At 39.8% G+C, this 22419-nt stretch overlaps 1 protein-coding gene and 1 pseudogene across 1 annotated transcript in view; both read left to right on the top strand.

The window, feature by feature from the left end:
- Nucleotides 1-1765: 1765 nt before the first annotated feature.
- The window catches only part of HSD17B3 (hydroxysteroid 17-beta dehydrogenase 3), a 37716-nt gene continuing 17062 nt past the window's right edge, over nt 1766-22419 (top strand). The window contains exons 1-3 of the mRNA XM_054587964.1: nt 1766-1919; nt 4941-4987; nt 21734-21809. Of these exons, the coding sequence (XP_054443939.1) occupies nt 1766-1919; nt 4941-4987; nt 21734-21809 (277 nt within the window). The remainder of the gene's footprint in view (nt 1920-4940; nt 4988-21733; nt 21810-22419) is intronic.
- Nucleotides 20773-20868, top strand: LOC129082392 (uncharacterized; annotated as a pseudogene).

Genomic DNA, 22419 nt, shown 5'->3' with positions numbered 1-22419 from the left:
TAGTAAAAATAAAATTGAAGTTGTACGTATGTAATATGTGTGACCAGAAATTGTGTGTGTGTGTGTGAGAGAGAGAGACAGAGGAACTTGCACACGTGTGGCCAAGTAGAAACACAAGAATATCCATAGCAGTGTTGTTCAGCATAATCTGAAGCTGAAAACAAATCCAACAGGAGACAAACTGGCTGTGGGATGTGAGAGAGAGAGATGAGTCAAAGATATTGCCAAGGTTTTTAACATGAGCAACTAGAAGAGTTGCCTTTTCCTGAGATTGGGAAGTCTGCAAGGTGATGAAGGTTTTGACATTGGAAGACAGTATCAGAAGCCAGTTTTAGACATTTTAGGCTTGAGATGAGGCATTCAAACGGAAGTGTCAAGCAGGCAGTTGGATATGCAAGTCTGGATGGTGAGCCTGGATTATCCCTGAAGTTGTATATTTGAGGGCCCTTGGCATACAGAGAGTCCTTAAGGTCAAGAGATTGGGTAATGTCACCAAATAAGCATGAAATTGGGACATTTTTCTGGATGACTCTCCTCTAGGGGATAATCTCACCTCTCCCCCACTTCAGGTGTCATGCCCAGTGTCTATCTCTAGCCCAAAAAGGTCATCTTCCTTTGGCACCCAGAATGACCACCTAAAAGCATAATTTGGATTATAGAACTTCCTCGTCTAAGCCTCTTCAATGGCTTCCTGCTACCCGTAGACTGAAGTTCAAACTCCTTACCAAGAGGATCTGGCTGTTTCTCACAGCTGCATCTCACCTTATTCTTCTTTCCCTGTTCTCTCTAGACCAGTCCCCATACTGGGCTGTATTATTTATTTCTCAAATTCATGGATCGTTCTCATTTCAGGGCAGCTCTTCTTGTTGCCCCTTCAACCTAGATGGGGAAACTCATCTTTCTTGGCTCCTTCTTCTCACTCACATTTCAGTTCAATGTGCCACATCTTTACAGAATCCCTTGCTGGACATCCTGGCTAGAGTATTCGATCATTAGTCACTTTAACAGGATATTCTGTAGCACTTTCTCACGGCACTGATATATGCCATTGTGTTAGCTCTTTGCATATCGTTTGTGTCCCCTTCTGGAAGCTCAGCTCCCCCAGTCTAGCTTGCTACTGCGTACTCATATTTCCAGTGCCTTGGACAGCAGTGCCACTTGGGAGGCAGTCAATCAATACTTGCTGAATAAATGACTTACAGCATGCTGCATCCTTTTCAGCTTCCAAACCAGGGAAAGTCCTTGCCTGTGGGGCTTAGTTGATCGGAGCATTGTCCCACAGACTGAAAGGTCGCAGGTCTGATTCAGGGTCAGGGCACATACCCAGATTGCAAGTTCAATTCTCAATCAGGGAGTGTATGAGAAGGAAACTGATCATGTTTCTCCCTCTTTCTCCTTCCTCTCTCTCTAAAAGCAATCTTAGGGTGAGAATTAAAAAAAAAAAAGTCAGGGAGAGGACCTTGAACCTAATTTTGTTCAGGCTTTATCTTTCCTCATGTCCTCCTTTTACTCCTTTCCCAGCTCCTCAGCAGTCACAAAAGCCCAGCAGCATTATAAAGATATTAGAAAGAATACATTAGTTCAAAGTCTGTGAATCAGAGGATTGTGTAAAGAAGTTACTCTTATCTAAAGGTCTCTCTACATAGTGGATCAAACTGGGTGACTCCAGGCAGTGACTGTCTTGCCTCCCCAGCAGCCAAGCCCCATCCGGGAGGCCTGCAGAGGCCCCGGCCAGGCCTGCGAAGGCATCAGCTGCGGTGCCATCATGGCAGAGGCTCTGGAGACCTTCTTCGTCTTCGTAGGGCTGCTGGTGTGCCTGGTCTGCCTGGGAAAGTGGGTGAGATTCTCCAGATGTGTTTTCCTGCACTTCTGGAAAGGTGTGCCAAGATCTTTTTTGAAGTCAATGGGACAGTGGGCAGGTAAAGAGAACATTCCATCTGTTGGTTTCTGCTGTTCTTGCTTATCATTATCTATGTCTCAAAAGACACATTGCATCTTTTCCCTTTGAGGGCAAAGATGTAATTCCTTTGGGTGATTTTAACTTGGGGGGTTCTGGAAAGCACGAGTAAAGATCAAATTGTTGGAAAACAAGATGTGGGGTCTGAGGAGGTGAACGGGGAGGACTGTGCCTGTCTGCTCATCCTCACCAGCTGCGCTTTCTTCCTCGTGGAGTTTCTGATGATATAAGTCATAAATGGTGCAGAAACTGCATCCTGTTCTCCACATTTTCCAAAGCTGGGAGTTCCTCTGTTTTGTTGCAGTGTTTCAAAATTCTGAAATCCAAATAATTTTAATTCACTTTATTAAAAAATTTTTCTCCAAGCCCTTTTTGAAAGTGAGGGTATTACAAAATCTAGGCAGCAATGATCTCCTTGGAGACACTTTCATAAAATAGTGAGATGGACTCGGTCTGGTATGCGTCCCAAGTAGGGTAGTTGCTGCCTCCTAATGGGACTTATCTCCTGGAACTGACACAAGGAATTTTAGCCCATGATTGCGTTTAAGGTAAAGGGCATGAAGCTGGTTTCCGCATCTCCTCAAATAAAGTACTAAAGTACACTTCCAAGTTGGGCACCAAGAGAGCCAATGCCTTAAAAGGAAATCAAGCAGCTTTAGAAATATCATGCCAGACTAAATAGGAGAAATTGTAAACAACCCTATAGAGCTGCCAGATAAAATACAGGACACTCAGTTAAATTTGAAGTTCAGATAAACAAGGAGTAATTTTTTTAGTATATGATAACCCAAACACTGCCTGGGACATAAGTATACTAAAAAATTATTCATTGCTTACTTGAAAAAATCAAATTTAACCAGGCGTTTTGCATCCTTACTTGCTAAAGCTGGCCATCTTACAACTCTAGCAATGGAAATAAAAAATTTTAGCATATGAAAATTGTTAAGAATGAGAAATAGGTTTTTAACTGTTGCGTGTTCCATTTGCAGTGCATGTGTGAATATTCGCCCATTCCCAGGGCCATGTGCTGGGTTCAGGGTACTTGCTAAGCACTTGACCTGGAGCGATCTGGATCCGTGTGGTCTGCTCTACACAGACACGAATGCCTGCATCCTGAGGGGGCTTAGAACTCTGGGCAAGTGCTGCCCATCAGTGCTGGGCAGAGCCCCTCTAAGAACATACATTCCAGAAAAGGTTCACATGTGGCTAGAGACTAGAGTGTTTGTTGACTCAGACAACATAATTGTAATCAGTCTTTTGAGTCAGTATGAATAACGTTATTATTAACAGGAGTAAAATGTCTTTGAGCATAGGCAGATATTGGGGAGATAATATATTTTAAGTGAGGGGATAGGAGAGAATAAAATCCAATCATTAGAGCCTAAAATTTTAAACTTCCCAGAGCTCTGTGGTTGATTTGCTAATTATGTTATAGGTATATCTTAAGAGACTTGTAGCTCCAAAATCAGACAATTTGGCTTCAAATCCCATCATCAAAATTTTTAGCATTGTGACTTTGATAGAGTTAAGAATTTCCTCTCTTGGCTTCTGATCTATAAATTAACAATAATGATGGTCCTTACATTAGAGTCTTATTTTAAATATTAAGTGAGATGATGCATCTATAACACTTGAAACTGTGTGTAGCAGAAAGGAAGTGCTCAATATATACCAGACATTGATTGCTGTTTTTATCTTAACTATGTATGGTACAGGCCTTGTATTGGGTGATTTTGAATATCCCTGTTACAGTGGGAAAGGTGAGGTGGAAGACAACCCTGAGCATAGGTAGCACAGGAGCTCCACACTCAAACTGGGAGATGCTTAAGTGTTTGTGATGTTAGGAAAAAGCCACCCAGAGGACTGGCTGGTATGGCCATGTCATTTATTATTCACATTACAAGGGAGTACATCCCTCCTGCCGGGTTGGTGCGAGGGAGACCGCCCCTTGTCCAGGCTGAGGCTCGTTATAAGGGGTCCCAGACAGAGGAGGCCTATGTCCTAAGAGGACCCTAAATTACACGACTTCAGTGTGTAAAAGGCCTCAAGAAGCTGTCCCATGACAAGAAGCTGCTCCCAAAAGGAGCTAAAGAGGGTGTTACAATCCACTCCCAAAACAATACACATTCCTCTGGCCAGTGGCTATCTGACCAGCCCTCAGCCATGGGAGGGGGAAGGGCCATGTCCATTGACCCCACAGCATAGTAAACACTTCTGCTACAGTAAACAGGTAAGATGCATGTATTCACTTAAATGTACCTAATTAAGCAGATAATCACTAGCAATTACTGAAATCAGGGTGCTTCTGCCTGTGTGCTCCTGGAAGCTCATACAACTTGGTCTGCTCTCAGCCTCAGATAAGCTAAATGTACATGTAACTTTTGTTCACAGTTTTAGAAAGCATAACTTTTCAGAAGGCCAATCTGATTGTTGTATACGAAACAATAGGGTCATTGAGTACAGATTCTTCAGGTACCTTCATTATTTCATCCTCCTTTTGCGTTTCTGTATTTTCCTCTTTGTTAAGTTCCCTACCTTCCCTGGCCTTTGATTGCCATTGACCTGGGGGGCTGGAGATGGGAAGGGGGAGGACTCCACTTTTAGGAGGAACCTTGAAATGTCCTTACAGTACAGTTGGATATGCAGGGAGAGAGAGAACAGGGTGCATTGCTTGCCCTTGATGAATTGAGGCTTATGGGTCTGAACGAAATATCCCCTGGCTGAGGTTCTTTATTTCATTTTGGAATGTGTTTTCTCCAGCTTCACCAACCCCTCAGCAGAGGAAAAACCATGTCGTTTTGAACGTTCAGTGAGGGAAGTCGAGGGCTGGAAACTTCCCGAGCTGGGCAGGGTGGGCTCGGGAGCAGAAGAGCTCTGCTTTGCAGCATTGTCCCAGAGAGCAGGCCTGCAAGAAAACATAGCCAGTGAGAAAGAGGACTTAAAGGTTACCTCCGTGCTCTAAAACCACTTCTGCTTTTTGCAGTGATCACTGGAGCAGGGGATGGCATTGGGAAAGCTTATTCATTTGAGGTAAGTTGGGTTCTTGGAGACTTTCTCTGACTCTTGTACTGAACACATCATGGTCATGTGGTGCCCTCCCCAAGCACTAGTGTCTGATTTTAAAGACTAGACATTCATTTATGGAGGAAAACATTTCCTGTAAAACAAAGAAAGGTGAAAGTCATAATTTCACTCCCTGGATACCTTTTAAAAAATGCAATGATATTCAAAAGGTGGCAGTATCTCTGCTTAGGAGTTGTTTTAAAATTTTAAGGGGTATTGTTATTTTTTAGTGTAATTGTATACAAGCATTTGTATACTTAAACACAATTTTTTAAAAAAATTATAAATTACTTTTATTTATCCTTTACATTATAGTTAGGGCATATATTGACTTAAAAAATTATTTGTGTAGGCAGGACATATTACCTATGACTATACTTTCAAGAAGATTAACAGACATTACCAGGTGTCATGTAAAGAAAGGATCTGATAGGGCTGGGAGTTCCTGGCACCGCATTAGCGTCTTCTGTATTTCCAGGCTTCTTGTTTCTCTGCAGATCGATAGATAAATAGATAGATAGACAGATAATTGATGAGTACCTTTAAAAATACACTTATAGCATATGTAGTTTTATATGCTGTTTTTCTTATTATTACAATCGTTCCTGGAATTAATGAATTGTTTCCTGGAATTCCTACATACTTTATTTCTTCCTAGTGTCATTTTACACTGACCTCTAGAACTTTGTAAAATACAAAAGAAGAAATAGAAGGAATCTTAGAAATTATGAGGATGGCTGTTAAAAATCAGTAACACCTGAAATACATGAAACGCACTTCGGTGATGAAAACAGCGCTGAGCGCCAGCGCAGTACCCGCGCGCTTCCTAGTCCCCCAAAGCCTTCACCGCTACAGACGCTAAACCACCGGGTGTGCAATGTACAGTGCTGTGCGAGGCACTCGGCGGAAACCTTTGGGACTTTAAAAAACCTAAACCATGCCAGTTAAAGAAGCCCCTAGGGCTGGTCTTTCAGGTCTGCCCCCTCATCCTTCATTCTCTGATAATTTCTTTGGTCCTGACCTTCTGCTTTAATTCTTTGCTCTTATCCTAATTCGTGTATAACACCTTTCTGATGGCCTTTCTGAGTGCTCAGCAGGTGAGTGGTCATATCTGAGTGTTGAGGTTGGGGAGATCACCCAGCAACTGCTTTCCAAAGTCTTGTGCCTTCCATACCCACAAATGAGAAGGAAAGCTCTCCTAGCTATTTACATTGAAACTGTATCATCTTTTATGTAACTATTTTCTACTTTAGACCAGATTCCTGGAAAAGGCCTAATCCCTCATCCAAAAGATCTGTGGCCTTACCTCTCAGTTCTCTGGAATGCTGAGAAATTTAGGTCCTTAATGATTTTCCTTAAATTCATGCTGACAACTTACTTGTGGCCCCCTTGATGTCTTGACTCAGATATTTCTCATTCTTCTCTTAGGAGACCCATCTGGAAAGTCTCCTTAGTCACTCGTTTCTTTACTGTTTCCAAAAGCAATGGCCTAGGGGTCAGGAGCTGTGGGTTCCAGTCCTCACTCTGGTACTAACGGGAGATTTTGGACAAGTTGCATGTCCTTTCTGGGCTTCCAGTCTTCACCAGCACAAAAGATATCTCCCAAGATCTTTCAAGTTCTAAATTCTGTTTCTGTTCTAGAGTAATTCTTGCCTTGCTCCTCTTGTATAATCTTTTTCTTCTTTTTTAAGGCTGTTGGACAATTTTCTGGGCTCTGTATCTTTCCTTGATGCAGGCTTTGCTCCCTTCCGGAGAGCCTGTTCTTGTCTCCACGGTAAGTACCACCCCAAGGAAAGCAGTGCACGGCCTGGGATACTGCGGACTGGAATGGTTGAGCCCACGTTTGGGAACTGACTAGACATCTTTGTGTTCAAACCCTGACTTTGATGTTTGCTGCAGAATTTGCACGTCGATAAACTGGAAGCGATGACAGTCCTGCCTGGGCTATTGCACAGGTTAAATGGCACGACGAAGACAACACGCTTTGCACAGAGTAAGCTCTTCAAGTTCCAAGTTTAGCCACTATTATTATTGGATATTTAGAGTGTGTTTCCTTTCCCATATGTTCCTTTGTACTTATCCATATTTTTTATTCTTTCCATTGTTCTTTCTTCCTCCCTGATGTTCCAAGAATCTTTCTTTTGTTATTTTCTATTTGGAGAACTCCTTTTGCTATTCTTTTAAGGTAAGCCTGCTGGTGACCAATTCTCTTTGTTTTCCTTCAGCAGATAATGTCTTGACTTCCCCTTCATTCCTGAAGGATAATTTTGCTGGATAATTTATGGTTGATGGTCCTTTCTTTCAGCACTTGAAAAGTGTTGTGCCACTTGCTTCTGGCCTCATAGTTTCTGATGAGCCTGATGTCATTCAAATTGCTTTCCCCCTTTAAGTAAGGTGTTGTTTTTCTCCCTCAGTTTTCAAGATTTTTTTTCTTTGTCTTTAGTTTTCAAAAGTTTAGCTATGATGTTTCTTGCTGTGCCTTTCTTTCAGTTTATCTTGTTTGAGTTTCACACAGCCTCTTGAATCTGTAAGTTTATGTCTTTTTCACAAATTTTTCATTCCTTTCTTCAAATACTTTTTCTGCTCAGCCCTCCTCCTTCTGGGACTCCAATGACACGGATGTTAGATCTTTCTTACACTCCAATGAGCATTCAAGAGGCTGTTCTTTTTCACTGTATTTTTCTTTGTTGTTTAGATTGGGGAATTTCTATTGTTTTATATTTAAGGTCACTAATTCTTTCCTTAGTCGCCTCCATTCTGCTGTTGAGCCCACCCATCGAGTTTTTAATTTTGGTTATTGCATTTTTTTTTGTTCTAAAATTTCCATTTTGTTCTTTTTCTTATACTTTCTATTACTTTGCTAAAGCTTTCTATTTTTAATTTTTTTAATTGTGTTCATCGTTGCTCATTAAAGCATTTTTGTGATGGCTTCTTTAAAATCCTACTCCTATAATTCTAACATCTGTGTCATCTTAATGTTGGCATCTGTTGATGGTTTTTATTTCACTCAAATTGAGATCTTCCTGGTTCTTGGTGTGAAGAGTGATTTTTTAATTGAATTTCAGACATTTTTGGTTTTATGTTAGAGACTCTGGATCTTATTTAAATCTCCTTTTTAGGTCTATACCAACATTGCTTCAGCAGGGACGTGGGGGCTGACTTGTTCCTACGACGTGAGATAGAAGCCCAGGTTCCCACCTGGCCTTCGTGGGAGTGTGCTGCCTCCTAGTTACTGTTGGGTGGGGTGAGGGTGCTGGCCCCCATTAGGTCACTCTGGATGGAAAGGCGAGAGTGCCTCCGTGCTGCTCCCCACGAGGCCTCCACCGGCGCCTGGGGAAGATGGCCTCCTGGCCATGGGGTGACAGGGTAAGTTCTGAGTGTCCTCTATGCCTTTCCTGTCACCATCCCAGGAGAAGAGAAGAAGGGGAAGAGGTGCCTTGGCATTGCCAGGTGGTAGTAGAAATTCAGGTTCCTTTAGACATGGTGGGATGGGTGGGATGGAAGCCCCGGCTCCCTGTGTGGCCTTCCTTGAGACCTGCCTCGCTGGGGGCTGGGGCCATTGTTGCAGCAGCTTTGGCTCCTCACTTAGTGTTTACAGGCAGGGGTGGCTGTAGGACCATACAATTTTTTTTTGAGTTGTTTACTTGGAATAAAGCAGTTTTTGTCTAAAGTTCTCTGCCTTGCTGATCCTTTGGTTAGAGAGAGCAGGCTTCTGTTGGGCCTTATGCCTGCACTGGCTGGTGTTCTGAAGTTGGGGATCCGCAAGCCCTCTAGCTGATCTTTTCTTCATCCTTTGGAGTCTTCTTATGTTTCTTTTCAGTATTATGTCCAGGTTGCACTTTGTAGATTCATTAATGGTAGGAATGGGGAAAAGTACTTCTCTTCCATCCTTCTGGAAGACTATTCTACATTACATTTTAACTTAATCTGTAGTTATATATGAAGTGGCAAAAGAGGCTTCATCTCCTGCTAAAGGAATTTCAAGCATTACTGGAAGCAAGTGGGAAAAATTATGGAGAAGGATGAGCCTGGGAGAAAGGACGGGAGAGGGCCTGCCTTCTGTGACTCTGAGGCCGTACCCCACAGTGTCTCTCACACCATTTCTCCTCCTTTAGCACTTGAATTCAGGCCGCTGCTTTTATTCACCGTTATAGAGAGGAAGCTCTGTCTTCCCTGCAAGTCCCACCATGTGTCATAGATTAGCAGTGATAAGCACCTTCCTTGACTGAGGCCCTAACATGCAGTAGAAGGAAAAAGGCCCATTCATCAGGGCAGCAGCCATTCTTCAGGCCAGTGCCCTGCAGTGAATTCTGGGAAAGAAAGAAAGTGCTTCTGTGGCTTAACTCCAGAGAAAAGGGGGACAGCAAAACCTGCATATGGAGCCTGACAGCCTGACATTCTGGAAATGAGATTGAGCTCTGCTCAAGTGGACAAAGGGAACATTGCTGGCCCAGACAATCGAGTGCTCTCTGTACCCTCTTCTGGCCCAGACCACTTCACATGGCTCTTGAGAGGACGGAAAGCCCACCAGGCAGGGAGCATCCTTTGTGCTGAAAATGCAAATTGTTTCCCATTTTATGGACAATCTCCCTTTCAGGAGGCCAATGAAGTGAACTGAGACAAAGGTTCTCTCTTTTTCGGCCATCCTAGGATGGATCCCAGGACTCAAAGGCGAGGGCTGGAGGTGGGGGTGGGGGTGTGACCCTCTGCCAAGGATCGCAGCTTTGCGGGGCAGCCGCCTTCACACAGCTCTCTTACTCTCGTTCCGCTCACTGCCCATTCCTCAAACCTTTCAGGGGGTGGAGATTTTCCATGCAGAGAAGGGAGAGAAGACTCCAGGATACCATTGTCAGGGTCCTCCTGGAAATGAGACCATCATCGGTTTTTATTTTTTAATCTTTTAATTTTCTACTTATTTTTAAGTTTGTTAATAAGCTTTACTTTTCAGAGCAGTTTTAGGTTGACCATAAAAAGGAGTTGAGGGTACAGAGATTTTCCGTATACCCCTTCCCCCCACAGATACGCAACTGCCCCAGTATCGGCATCCCCGGGCAGAGTGGGACATCCGTCACAACCAATGAACCTCCACTGGCACGTCTTATCACTCAGAATCCATAGCTGACCTTAGTTATGGATATAGCTCTTTTTGGTTAGTTTTTCCGCGGTGGTGGTTTTTCAGAGGGAAGAGTGAGACAGGCACAGCTGAAGATGCATTTCTTTTAGGGAATCTGCCTCCTGCCTTCCCACTTTTTGCTCAGTCCGGCCAGAATGGAGCTTTATCTAGGATCCATCAAAATGGACATGAAGTCTTGACAGATTTTTCTGTGGTTTATTTTTTATTTAAATCATAGCTGTGTTCCAACTTAGGTTTTTGAGTAAACTTTTTTGTATGTCATGTTTAAGTACACTAGGAAATCGACTATTGAAAAGGAACAGCAGATGCAGAGAATCACCTCTAATTATCTTTTTTAAAAAAGATTTTATTTATTTATTTTCAGAGAGAGGGGAAGGGAGGGAGAAAGAGAGGGAGAGGAACGTCAGTGTGTGGTTGCCTTTTGTGTGCCCCCTGCTGGGGACCTGGCCAGCAACCCAGGCATGTGCTCTAACCAGGAATCGAACCAGTGACCCTTTGATTTGCTGGCCGGCACTCAATCCACTACGCCACACCAGTTAGGGCTCTATTTATTTATTTTTTAATGTCTGGATATTGGTTGATTATTTTAATAATGTGAAACCTTATTGTACATATTCCAGGTCAGGGAATTTATGGCTGAAGATCATCTGTTAGAGTGAATGTAATTTATTTAAAACTTCAGCATAGATGATATGATATGCATGTGGGTCAATTAATTTTTATGTTTTAAACAGTTCCTTGAGATATAATTTACAAAGAAAAAATTTACTTGTCTTAAGTGTACAACTCCATGATTTTTAGTAAATTAACTAAGTTGTTCACCATCATCACTATTCAGTTTTAGAACATTTCCATCACTCTAATACAATCATAATAAGCTCTTTCATGCTGGGTCACAGTTGATTTCTCATTCCCATCCCTAGCCCTAGGCTGCCACTAATCCTTTCTGGACGCTTTATACAAATGCCACGACACAGTATATAGTCTTCTGTGACTGGCTCTTTCATTTAGCATAATGTTTTTCAGGTTCATCCATGTTGTTGCATGTGTTAGTGGTTCCTTTATTTTTGTTGCAGAATAATATTGCATTTTCTAGATATACCACAACTGGTTTATGCATTTACCAGTTGATGAATGTTTGGATTGTTTCCATTTTCTGACAATATAATAACGTCACTATGAAGATTCATATGTGAGTTTTTATGTGGACATATGTTTCCATTTCTCTTGGGTAGATTACTCAGCAGGGGAATCACTGGACTGTATGGTAAATTTATGTTTAAGGTTAATGAGTTTTAGTCCCCATTTCTGCAGCACTTGGTTAATAGCTGAAGTTAACATCCAGAGGTGGTGTTTACTGTATTTCTCTACCTGCTCCCCCAGGCCCACTCTCTGTCCTTTACCCTGCTCTTTTCCCCACAAGGCTGACTTGCACCAACAAACTTGGGTAGGCTCTGGTTTCAGCTGGGTTTGGCCACTGGTGGACACTGGCAACAGGTGAGGGGAGTGAGGTCAGGGTTTTTTCTGCTCCCTCTCCGTTGGTCACGAAAGGTTAGCTGTGACCTCTGCTGAAGATCTCAGCTTTGCGGGGCAGCTGTCTTCACACAGCTCTCTTACTCTAGTTCTGCTCACTGCCCATTCCTCAAACCTTTCAGGCCCACAAGTGACAACAGGCCTATTGTTATTAGCCTCAGGGTATCGTGGTTTCTCTACGCCCTACAAGCACTTTGTAAATTGTCCTTTTATTTAACTCTCCCCAAGGTACTCAATTTGAGTGTACTGTTTCGCTCAGGACCCTGCTACTTCCAGTGTTTAGTTAATTTTTTTTATTAACTAAAATAAAAGGACATGCTTACAGATTTTAAAGAGAGGGAAAGGGAGGGAGGGAGAGGGAGAGAAACATGGATGGAAGAGAGAAACATCAATTGGTTGCCTCTTGTACTTGACCCAACCAGGGACAGGACCCTCAACACAGGCATGTGCCCTGACTGGGAATTCAACCAGCAACTCTTTGGTTCTCAGACCAGTGCTCAACCCACTGAGCCAGAGTGAATTTAATATATTTAAAAATATTATACATTTTACTTTTTATCACTCTGATGTATGTAAGTAAACCTGTATTCTTGGCTACTAAATGCCCAGAGAATGCTAGAAGGAAAATACTCAACTAAAGATTGTCTGGCTTTATTCCTCCGCATCTGGGCAGCTCTAGTGCCATGCCCACCTTCTGGGATAGCATGGATGCAGGCACTGCTCCCAACTCCTATGTGACAGACAGGGGAGTTGGAATTCTTCTCAAGACAGTTCTTGGGGAAGTTACAGGGAATGGCACAGAGCTGGCCCTTGGATTCATTCAGTGGCCTAGCTCTGCTTCAGACCAACCCAAGAAAGATAACCACCGTGCCCGGTTCTTGACTGTCATCACACACTTACTCAGCAATATAGGGTGGTACTTTATGCTGTTTCAGCAGGGAAATTCTTCTTCCTAATGTCTCCATTACTCGAGTTTAAATTACTCTAGCTGCACTCTCAGCTTATTCTCTTTCATCTTGCCTTAAATGGAAACAGTAGCTTTTGATTATTTTTATATTCCCCTGGATTCATTGCTTTGTTCCTGTGTGGCTTGGCTTCAACCCTATAGTTTCTGATCTAGGCTTTGACTATCTTAAGTTCGTTGTAGTCTGCCATGACTACGTGTGTGTGTGAGACAGAGAGAGGTGTGAGAGGAAGAGAGAGAGGAAAATGCATCAAAAAAGAGTGTATATAATCCATAGCTGTAGTTAAAAAAATAACATGAATACTGTGTCCCTTATCACCCAGTTTAAGAAATAGAACATCAGCTGAGTCCTTGCAGTATGCCCTGCAGTTGCATGTCATGTTTTGTGTTTCTCCTCCCTCACCCTACAGATGTAAGGACTATTATAGCATTGTGTTAATAATTGCCTTACTTAAAAATTCTATTATGTATGCATGTATCCCCAAACAATATGTTGGTTGCATTGCTTGCTTTGAATTTCATGTTAAATTGATTCATATATTAATATCTTCTGCGGTCTGCTTATCGATCAATATTATGCTTTTGAAATTCATCCATGCCAATATGTGTGGAACACAGTTCATTCATTTTCAGAATTGTGTAGTGTTCCATTATGTAAACATATCCCAATTTATCTTTTCCTCTGTTGATATACATTTCTGTAGTTTCTCTTTTCTGATCTGAACACCTTGCCCTGTGTCTCCTGGACTCTGTGGGAGTCAAGGACATGCCTGGGAGTAGAACTACTGGCTCATAAATTAGGCAGAGTCAACATTACTAGATAATGTTGTTGCAACCAGTTTCTCAAATTTCAGTCTTGAGGTTGTATTAGCCTCATAAATTGAGTGGGGAAATTTTACTTCTTTTTGTTCTTTTGGAATTATTGTTTTTTTTTAAATGTTTAATAGAGTTTATCTGTAAAGCCATCTGTATTTTAAACTACTTATTTATATTACTACCATCATCACTTCATTATTGTTATTATATTTTAGTGGTCATAGGGCTATTTGAGTTTTTAATATTTTTTGAATAAGTCTTGGACTTACATTTTTCTAGATATATATCTATTTCACCTAAGTTTTCAATATTGACTTTTTTGGTAACATTCCTTTACTATGTTTAAAAAACTTTAGCAGGAAACATGTTTCTCTAAGGCTATCATCTAAATCACAAAATCACTGGGAAGGATCAACAGCTTTGTTTTGTAAATGAGCAGAGATATTGAGGGGCTATTAGTGGGGTACATTCATCCCCTCCATTTTCTCTCTTTTTTTGTAGAACTCCAATTACTCAAATGTCGGGTAATATCATTTCTGGAACTCCTATTATTCAGATCCTGAATTCATCTTCTGTTTGTCTTTTTATCCTCATAATTTCTATTTCTTTGCCTCTTCACTTTCCTATTTGCAAAAGCATTTCATCAACTTTATCCTTTAACTCTTCTACTAAATTTTTCATTTTTTGCTCTATTTCTTTTTAAACTTTACATTTCCAAAGACATTAAAAGTGAAAACTTTTAAAATAAATTAAATTTTTTTTTATCAATTCTGATAGGTATTTTTTACTCTCCTTGCAGTTCTATGTGAAGATATTTTATTAGGTAATCCAGGATTAGAATTGCTATATTTCTCTAATGAATTGAATCTTTTACTGATCTTTATTTCCAGTAATACTTATTTTCTTTAATGCTTGTCTTGACTGATACTAATACAGCTGTGCCTTTTGTCTTTTGGTTGGTATTCACCTTGTGTGTATAATATTTTTTCTCATTTTAGTTTCAACCTTTTTGTGAACTTATGTTCTAGGTGTGTTTCTTGAAACTATCCTAAAGCCTGATTTTAATTTAACTCCTCTGTGATATTCTTTGTCTTTATTAGGGCTTGGTAGTACATTAATTTGTGAAATCTTGGAGATATTATGGTTATAGTATAACTATTGTGTTCATTTAGCCAAATAACTCAAAGAATCACTAATATATTTTATCTTCGGTACTTTAGAAGCACAAAGATACGTGTTAAAACTTGTTAAACTTTTACTTAACTTAGTAAGGAAGGGTACAGCCAGAAGACAAAAGAGCTGATTGAGAGCATTTGAGAAATAAGGACTTAAGTAGTCAGACAGGAAAGGAATGTGAAGTACTGTTGCCAAGTTAGATACCAGATGGGCTAACTTTCTATGGGATAATAATCACATCATTTTTGGGTTAGCTTCTCTGCCAGGCTATGAAGTCCCCCAGACTCTTCTCTTTCTAACCTTGTTGGCTGTGAGCTCTCTGCACATTTGTCAGTTGAGGATTGTTAAACAAAAATTCTCTAACAGTGGCGTAACCTTCCCCAAGTTGTGAGATGAAGTCAAGCAGGCTTTTTAGAAAACATTCTAGGATGATATTAATAAAAAACATAAAGCAGTTACCATTTTGCCAATGGGACAGTGCACGGTGCTGTGGTCCAGTTCCCCTCTTTCCTGCCCTAGCATTTCTCGTTTCCCTGGCTGCTAACTGAGGAGTCTGCACCTGCCAGGGATGGAGGAGCAGGAGACTCAGAGAGGGTGGGCAGAGAGGAGAAGGAAAGGAGGTCCTGAAGGTCTTTTGTGTTTGGTACCCTCCCTCATAAGAGGGCATCTAGGTCTCTCGTCCTGGTGACTAACACCACTTATGGAGTAATTTTCTCAGTTCTCCACCACGGTGAGTGCCTCTCCCTTTGGCCCTGGTTAACGAGCCCTCATCCTGCATCTGCCTCGCACTCTTCCTCCAGGTGCGCTTCTGTGGAGGTCTCTTTGCTTTTGAGATAATTGTTGTGGATAGAATGCAATCCCCTACCAGTTCTCTCCCACATGCAGTCAAAGAAAAACACTCAGACAAGTCTGTGTGGTGGCAGCAGAATCCTCCAATATCAGAGCACCAATAAGACGCGACCTCTGCTCATGAGATTGGGAGGGGGCTTTCACTAAAGGTGGGTCTACAGTTCAAGCATAATGAATAAGAAATAAGCCTTGTTATGTTAAACTGCTGAGATTTTAGTGTTAACTTGGCAGTGCCTATGCTATCTTAACGAACTCAGGCAAAAAAAATGGGAGAGGAGGGGATAAGAACAAGAAAGTACAATGTATGTAAAACATGCAATAAGATGGGATGCTACTGTTCTCTGTTGGCTCAGGCGAGAGGAAGGTAATGCTCCTCCCTCCTGTGGCCGTTGGGGATGGGAGTCACAGTTAGAAAGCAGGAAGAACCAAAGCAATCCTCTTGACAAATCCTTCCTAATTGCCACTCTGTCATGTATTTTATATGAGTGAGGGGTCCACCAGGGAAGTGCTCAAGAATCACATTACTTTGACTTTTTTTTCTTGGTTTTCTCGTTGAAATTGCTTTGTGATCTGATTACCTTTTGAGTCTTAGCACTTTTGTTGAGAATTCTAATTTAGCATCTTATTACATGAATCAAAAACAATTAAGGGTATAAGAAATTTAGATATCTTCTCATACTGGTTAAACTAATATTTGGTAAGCCATTATAGTGTATTGAGGTAAACCCAAGTTTAGTTGAAGAGACAACAGTATATAAAACTGAGTGGACAAAAAGGTCAAATACACATTCTTTAAGAACATATATGGAACAATCATAAAATCTGCTTATTAGGCTACAAAGAAAATTGCAATAAATTACAAATAGCAAAAAATGTATCTTTACATTCACTGAATACTATGTACTAAAATTAAAAATAATCTTAGAAAATGATAGCCACATCCTCATCTATATTGAAAAATTGGCTGGTGTGGCTCATTGGACTGAATGTTGGCCTGTGAACCAAAGAGTCGCTGGTTCAATTCCCAGGCAGGGCACATGCTTAGGTGGCAGGCCAGGTCCCCAGTAGGAGGCACATGAGAGACAACCACACATTGATGTTTCTCTCCCTCTCTTTCTCCTTCCTTTCTTGTCTCTCTAAAAATATATAAATAAAATCTTAAAATAAAAAAGAAAAATAATTCTTCGATGTAGCTTTAAGACTAAAGAAAAAATAAAAACGGACACCCCTGTGAATCAGAGTGCTGTGCAGATGAAAAGTTTTGGCTTTAAATGCATTAAATAGAAAATAAGAAAGACTGTAAGTAGTCTTGGCTTTCAAGAAATTGTAGAAGAGGAACAATTAAATAAATCAAAAAGAGATAGAAGGATTAAATTAATAAAGGGAAAAGCAAAAATTGATGACATAAGAAACATAGGAATAAACAAAACTGATGAGTTTAAACTGAACTGATCAACCAAACTGATTCTTGAAAAAGACCAAAAAAGAAAACAAATCTTTAAAAAAACTTAGGCTAGGGGGAAAAAAAGAAAGAGAAATAACAACAGTAGGAACCTAGCTACAGACAAGATTAAAAAAAAAAGTAAAGAAGAAGAGGAGCCCTGGCTGATGTGGTTCTTTGGTTGGAACATTGTCCCATAAATCAAAAGGCTGCAGGTTTGATCCCCAGTCAGGGCGAATGTAGGAGGCAACCGACAGATGTTTCTCTGTCACATTGATGTTTCTCTCTCTCTTTCCCTTCCTCTCTCTCTATAAGCAATGAAAAATGTCCTTGTGTGAGAATACTAAAAAAAAAAGAGGAGGAAGAAAAAGAAAGGAAAAAATAGTATTTAAATTTTTAAATTGAAAGTTTAAATGAAAGAAATGATTTTCTTCCTATGGAAATAGAAATGATCAAAGTTGACTCAAGAGGAAGTAGAAAAACATCAAGAGATCAATACTCAAAGAAGAAATGGGAAAGGCTATACTTAAATAAAACACCCAAACATTTCTATAAGTAAACATTACTAAATTTTCAAGGAGTCGTAGGTAAAAAATTTCTAGGATGACTAAACATTTTGATTTGCTTGGATCTGAGGCAGTTCCTGGGATGTGGGAATTTCAGTTTTAAAATTAGGAAAATCCTAGGACAAGTTGTTTATCCCACATGTTTCATGAATTGTATAGACAAATTAACATGACTTGTACCAAAATGGGACAAAGATAGTATAGGAGTATTAGAATCCAAGTTAAATATTAGCAAACTGAAGTTTAAAAAAAGAAGTAATTTAGAAAATGGAATTCATTTTTTAAAATATTCTGGAATTGATAAACGTTATCTTCGAGAAATACTGGAAACATCATGCTTCATATTGAGAAACACTAAAGTGTTCTCAGTATAGTAAGAAACAGACAATATGTTTGCTTAACATTGTTCAGGAGGTGTTAGTGAAGATAATGAGGACAAAGTATGCAAATATTGTAAAGGAAGGGACAAATTATACTTTGTAGAGAATATTGTCGTCCATGATAAAAAGCCAAACATTGAAGAACAAGCTATTACAATGCATAAATTTTTTTTTACCTAGGTGGCTGGGCAGAGTTTCTAATTACAAGTAATAACAAATTAAAATATATAGAAAAAAGGCCCTGGCTGGGTAGCTCAGTTGGTTAGAGTGTCGTCCCAATATGCCAAGGTTGTGGATTTGATCTCTGGTCAAGGTACCAATGAACGCATAAATACATGAAATAACGAATTGATCTCTCTCTCTCTCTTTCTCTCTCTGTCTTCCCCCCTTCATCTCTCTAAAATCAGTCAAAATATAAAGAAAAAAATAACTAATACTATTTGAGATTTTCAATATGACAGGTTCAATGCCTTAAACTTTTAAATGCATTTCATAATTTAATCTCAGAACAAGTCTATAAAGTAGGTCTACTGATGTTCTTGTTTTGCAAATGAGGAAACCAAAAGACCAAGTTGTGCACACAGGTGCAAATGGGGAAAACAGGAATTGAATCTAGGTATTTAATTCTAGACTTTTTTCTTCTTTCTTTAATAAGTTAATTCACCAAGCCAATATGTAAATTTAAGATTATTGGGGTTAAGAACAACTACACGTGCCCCTGGGTCCCCACTCTTTCTTCCATTGGTGTAGAGTTGCAGCTGATAAGTGGTTGCTCAGCCAGAAAATTTACCAGAGTCCCTTACATCTAGATGGGGCCAGGTAACTAATTTTGCTAATGAAATCAATCAGAAACAATGCGTGTCACTTCTTGGTCAAGGTGGCTAAGGCAGGACATCTTCTCCACCCTCTTGGAATCTTTGCGCTGGCTGGCTGTCAATGGCCAGGGCAATCTTAAATCTAGTGTTGCGTGGTAAAGCCTTTCTTACCTGTGGACCTTGAATGACTATTTGCAATAGAGTCTGTTATATAAGACAAAAACAAACAAACAAACAAACTTCACTGTGTTAAGCCACTGAAATTTGGAGTTATTTTCTACAGCAGCTCACGTTATCCTAACTAATGCAAATTAATAAGAAATGTTCAAGATTTACATGAAGAAACTCTTAAAAGTATTTAGAAGAATTATGAAATCTGAATAAATATGAATATTTATGGCTGAGACACTGATTACTGCCAAGATGTAACTTCCCTCCTAAATATCTCTAATTTCAATATAATACTTTTTAAAGAATATATAATTTTATCTGGAAAATCACACTAAGAAGATAAAACAATATGCTTTGAAAGAGAATAATAAATGGTAGAGACTTCCTCTATCAGACAGCATATACCAAAGCCGATTATAAAATTATGATTAAATTGTAAATGACAGTGGTATATAAATTAACAAATAGGTCAATGAAACAGAACACATAGACCAGAAACAGACCCATGTACCACTGAAAATTTTGCATATGTCTAAGTTAGCATTTCAAATCAGGAAAGAATGGACAAATAGAAAAATATTGTTGAGACAATTAACCACCCATTTTGGAAAAAATAACTCTGGATGATTCTAACCTCACACTATTTGCAAAAATAAACAATAACAATGAAACAAACTACAGAAGATTATAGGAGAATCAATTTATATTCTTGGAATTAGGGAAAATCATAAAGAAAAATGTTTTAAAACCCTAAGAAAAATATTCACAAACTTGGTGACATTAAAATTAATATATCATGTATGCCAAGACACCATAAAGGAGAAAACACTTACTACGTATATAGTAAGCAAAAAGTTAATACACAGAACATAAAAGAACTCCTCCAAATTTATAAGAAAATGACAAATAATCCAGTAGAGGAATGGACAAAAGGAATATACACTGATATTTCACACATAAATATACGATAAGGTGCTCAGTCCCACTGTTAATTGGAGAAATGCACATTAAAACACTAACGGGATATAATTTATTGACCATGACGTTGGAAGAAGTTGAAAAGTTTATTAATATAAATTATTGGCCAGAGAGTGAAGAAATACCTATAATTGTATTTTTAATGATACAGCTTTAAGGGAGGGTATTTGGGTAATAGTGTTAAAATTTAAAAAACATGTACTCTTTGACTCAACGATTCTGCCTCTTGTCTATCTACCCTAGGAATTAATTCATTTGTATATACAAAGAACTATATAAGGTTTTTTATTGTTGCAGTATTGGTAATGAGAGAACTTGACAACAACTTAAATGCTCTCTGAAAGTGAACTACAAACACCTTGAAGCAGTAAAAAAGAATCGAGGGGCTCAACATGGACTGATATAGAAATAGATACCATATTTGGGATAAGATACAATATTAAGTTAAAAAGACAATACTTACAACACTATTTATAACGTGTGAAAAGAAAGAAAACTCACAAAATGAATATTTGTTTCTGCATGTATTTATACAATATGTATATGTGTGTAGAGGCCGAGATGAAGTTAGGAAGTAGGAGCACCAACCTGAGACAGCGAGAGCCTGCGGTGAGTGAGGAGATGGGCTGGTGGCAACAGGGACACCTTTCACAATGTGAATGGATTTGTGTATTTAATAGAATAAGTTAATAAATTAAATTAGAGAATATGTAAATGCTAATGCTTCAAACCCCAGAGATTTTTATTTGGATGGTTTGGTAGGAATTGGTGTTTTTAGACATCTTCCTGGGTGATTCTGAGACCACTGGCTTGAAGATCTATTTACTGGTTATTGTAGAGCCTATATTATAGTCTTTCATTTAACATCTTATGTGTTTTCTAAAATATATAATCCTTTATTAAAATACTGGCATGGTGCTTGCTTTGGCAGCATATGATATATACTAAAACTGGAATGATACAGAGAGGTTAGCATAGACCCTGTGCAAGGTAACATGCAAATTCAGGGAACATTCCATATATTCCTTAACATTGAAAATTTTCTGTCGTGTGTAATTTACCACAATTAAAGCAGTATAAATCATTTAATTAAAGCCATAGAGAAAGAGTATTAAGAGGGACTCAAATGTCATCAGTCTCTGTTTATATGAACATTGGTTTTTCGTTTTGTCTTTAGGAAAAGCGTAATTTTTCTCCTGTGTAATATTTTTAGGTGTGAGGCCCAGCACATGGAGTTCCCATGTCCCCTGTGCCATGTTAATGCGTACCACTTCTGCACTGTGTCACTCAGCTCCCATGAGTCTAGGCAGTATATATTCCAAAGAGAACTCCTTACTGATCTCATGGAAACATCCACTTACCCTTTGCTTCCCTACTCCATATTCTGTTCTGATGGGAACCAGAGAACAGGGAGAAAAGGCTCCAGTCCATGACCATGCCTGTGTAAAATGAACCATAAGAAGAACATCCATGTGAATAAGAAGCAGCTCAAAAGTTGATGCAGAATTATGGTTTTTTATTAAGGGGTGATGCCCTGGAGCCTGATACATAACTTATAATGTCCTCCAAATTCTGATTTCCAGCATACATCCCATCCCAGGAGGTTCAGATGAGAGGGCATTCAGATTGCGGGAATCTGCACAAAAGGAAACGTAGAATAGTTCTTGGTATGTCATAAATACACACACATGAATTATTATGGTTATGTCACATTTAGCCTGACCCAGTTGTGGCTGTTTTGCTCATAACGTTTGTCACATTCTGCACATTTAGACCCAGGAGAAGTAGGCACATCCTCTTGCGACCAGTGGGTGATGTCCCAGTTCACCTTTATATCCAGCCTTCCTGTCTGCTGATAGGCTTTGTCTTTTTTGGTTTTCCCACCCCTAGCTAGCAAGACAAGGACTCAACGTTGTGCTGATCAGCAGGACACTGGAAAAACTACAGGCTATTGCCATGGAGATTGGTGAGTGACTCCAAGGAATAAGGGGGATGTCTGTGGAGCCCACTGGTCAGATCTGTTCCACTCTGCCTGTTGATGCACCCTCAGCATCCCTTCATCTGTTCCCTGAGCCTGGGATGCAGGAGCTCAGTTTGCAAAGTTAAGCTAAGGCTGCTTAGCAGAGGCTTCAGTTCACCAGTGAGTCTTTGGGCTCGATGAAGCAGGATCGGACTCATGCACACATAGGTCTACTCTCTCCATGTCTAGATCTGGTGTCTTCATCTCTAGAATCGGACTCCTCATCCAGAGGCCCCAGCTTCCTGGCTACATCTGCCATTCCCTTCAAAAACAGATCTGTGTTTGAGACTTCACTTCCCTGTGTCTATGCTCTGCTCCTTGCAGGAGGGTGAGGGGTGATGATTAGTGGTCGTTGTAAGGTTTTAAAAAAAGATTTGATCCAGGGCTGCTCTGTATGGTTGTAAAGATTGTAGACTGTACAGTCCTAGGAGGCAGCATTCATATTACAAAGTTTTATTATTATGATCCTCCCTGAAGTGTTCTTAGTGAATAATGATCATAATGTCCTTTTTGGGTATTTGCATTTTAATGATTAATGATTAATTTAGAAATTAAT

Source organism: Pteronotus mesoamericanus, unplaced genomic scaffold (genome assembly GCF_021234165.1).
Source record: "Pteronotus mesoamericanus isolate MK-2021 breed Mesoamerican mustached bat unplaced genomic scaffold, CSHL_Meso_final scaffold_125, whole genome shotgun sequence".
NCBI classification, from domain to species: domain Eukaryota; kingdom Metazoa; phylum Chordata; class Mammalia; order Chiroptera; family Mormoopidae; genus Pteronotus; species Pteronotus mesoamericanus.
Note: the sequence above shows the minus strand (reverse complement) of the source record. Positions and strands in the feature narration are given on the sequence as shown.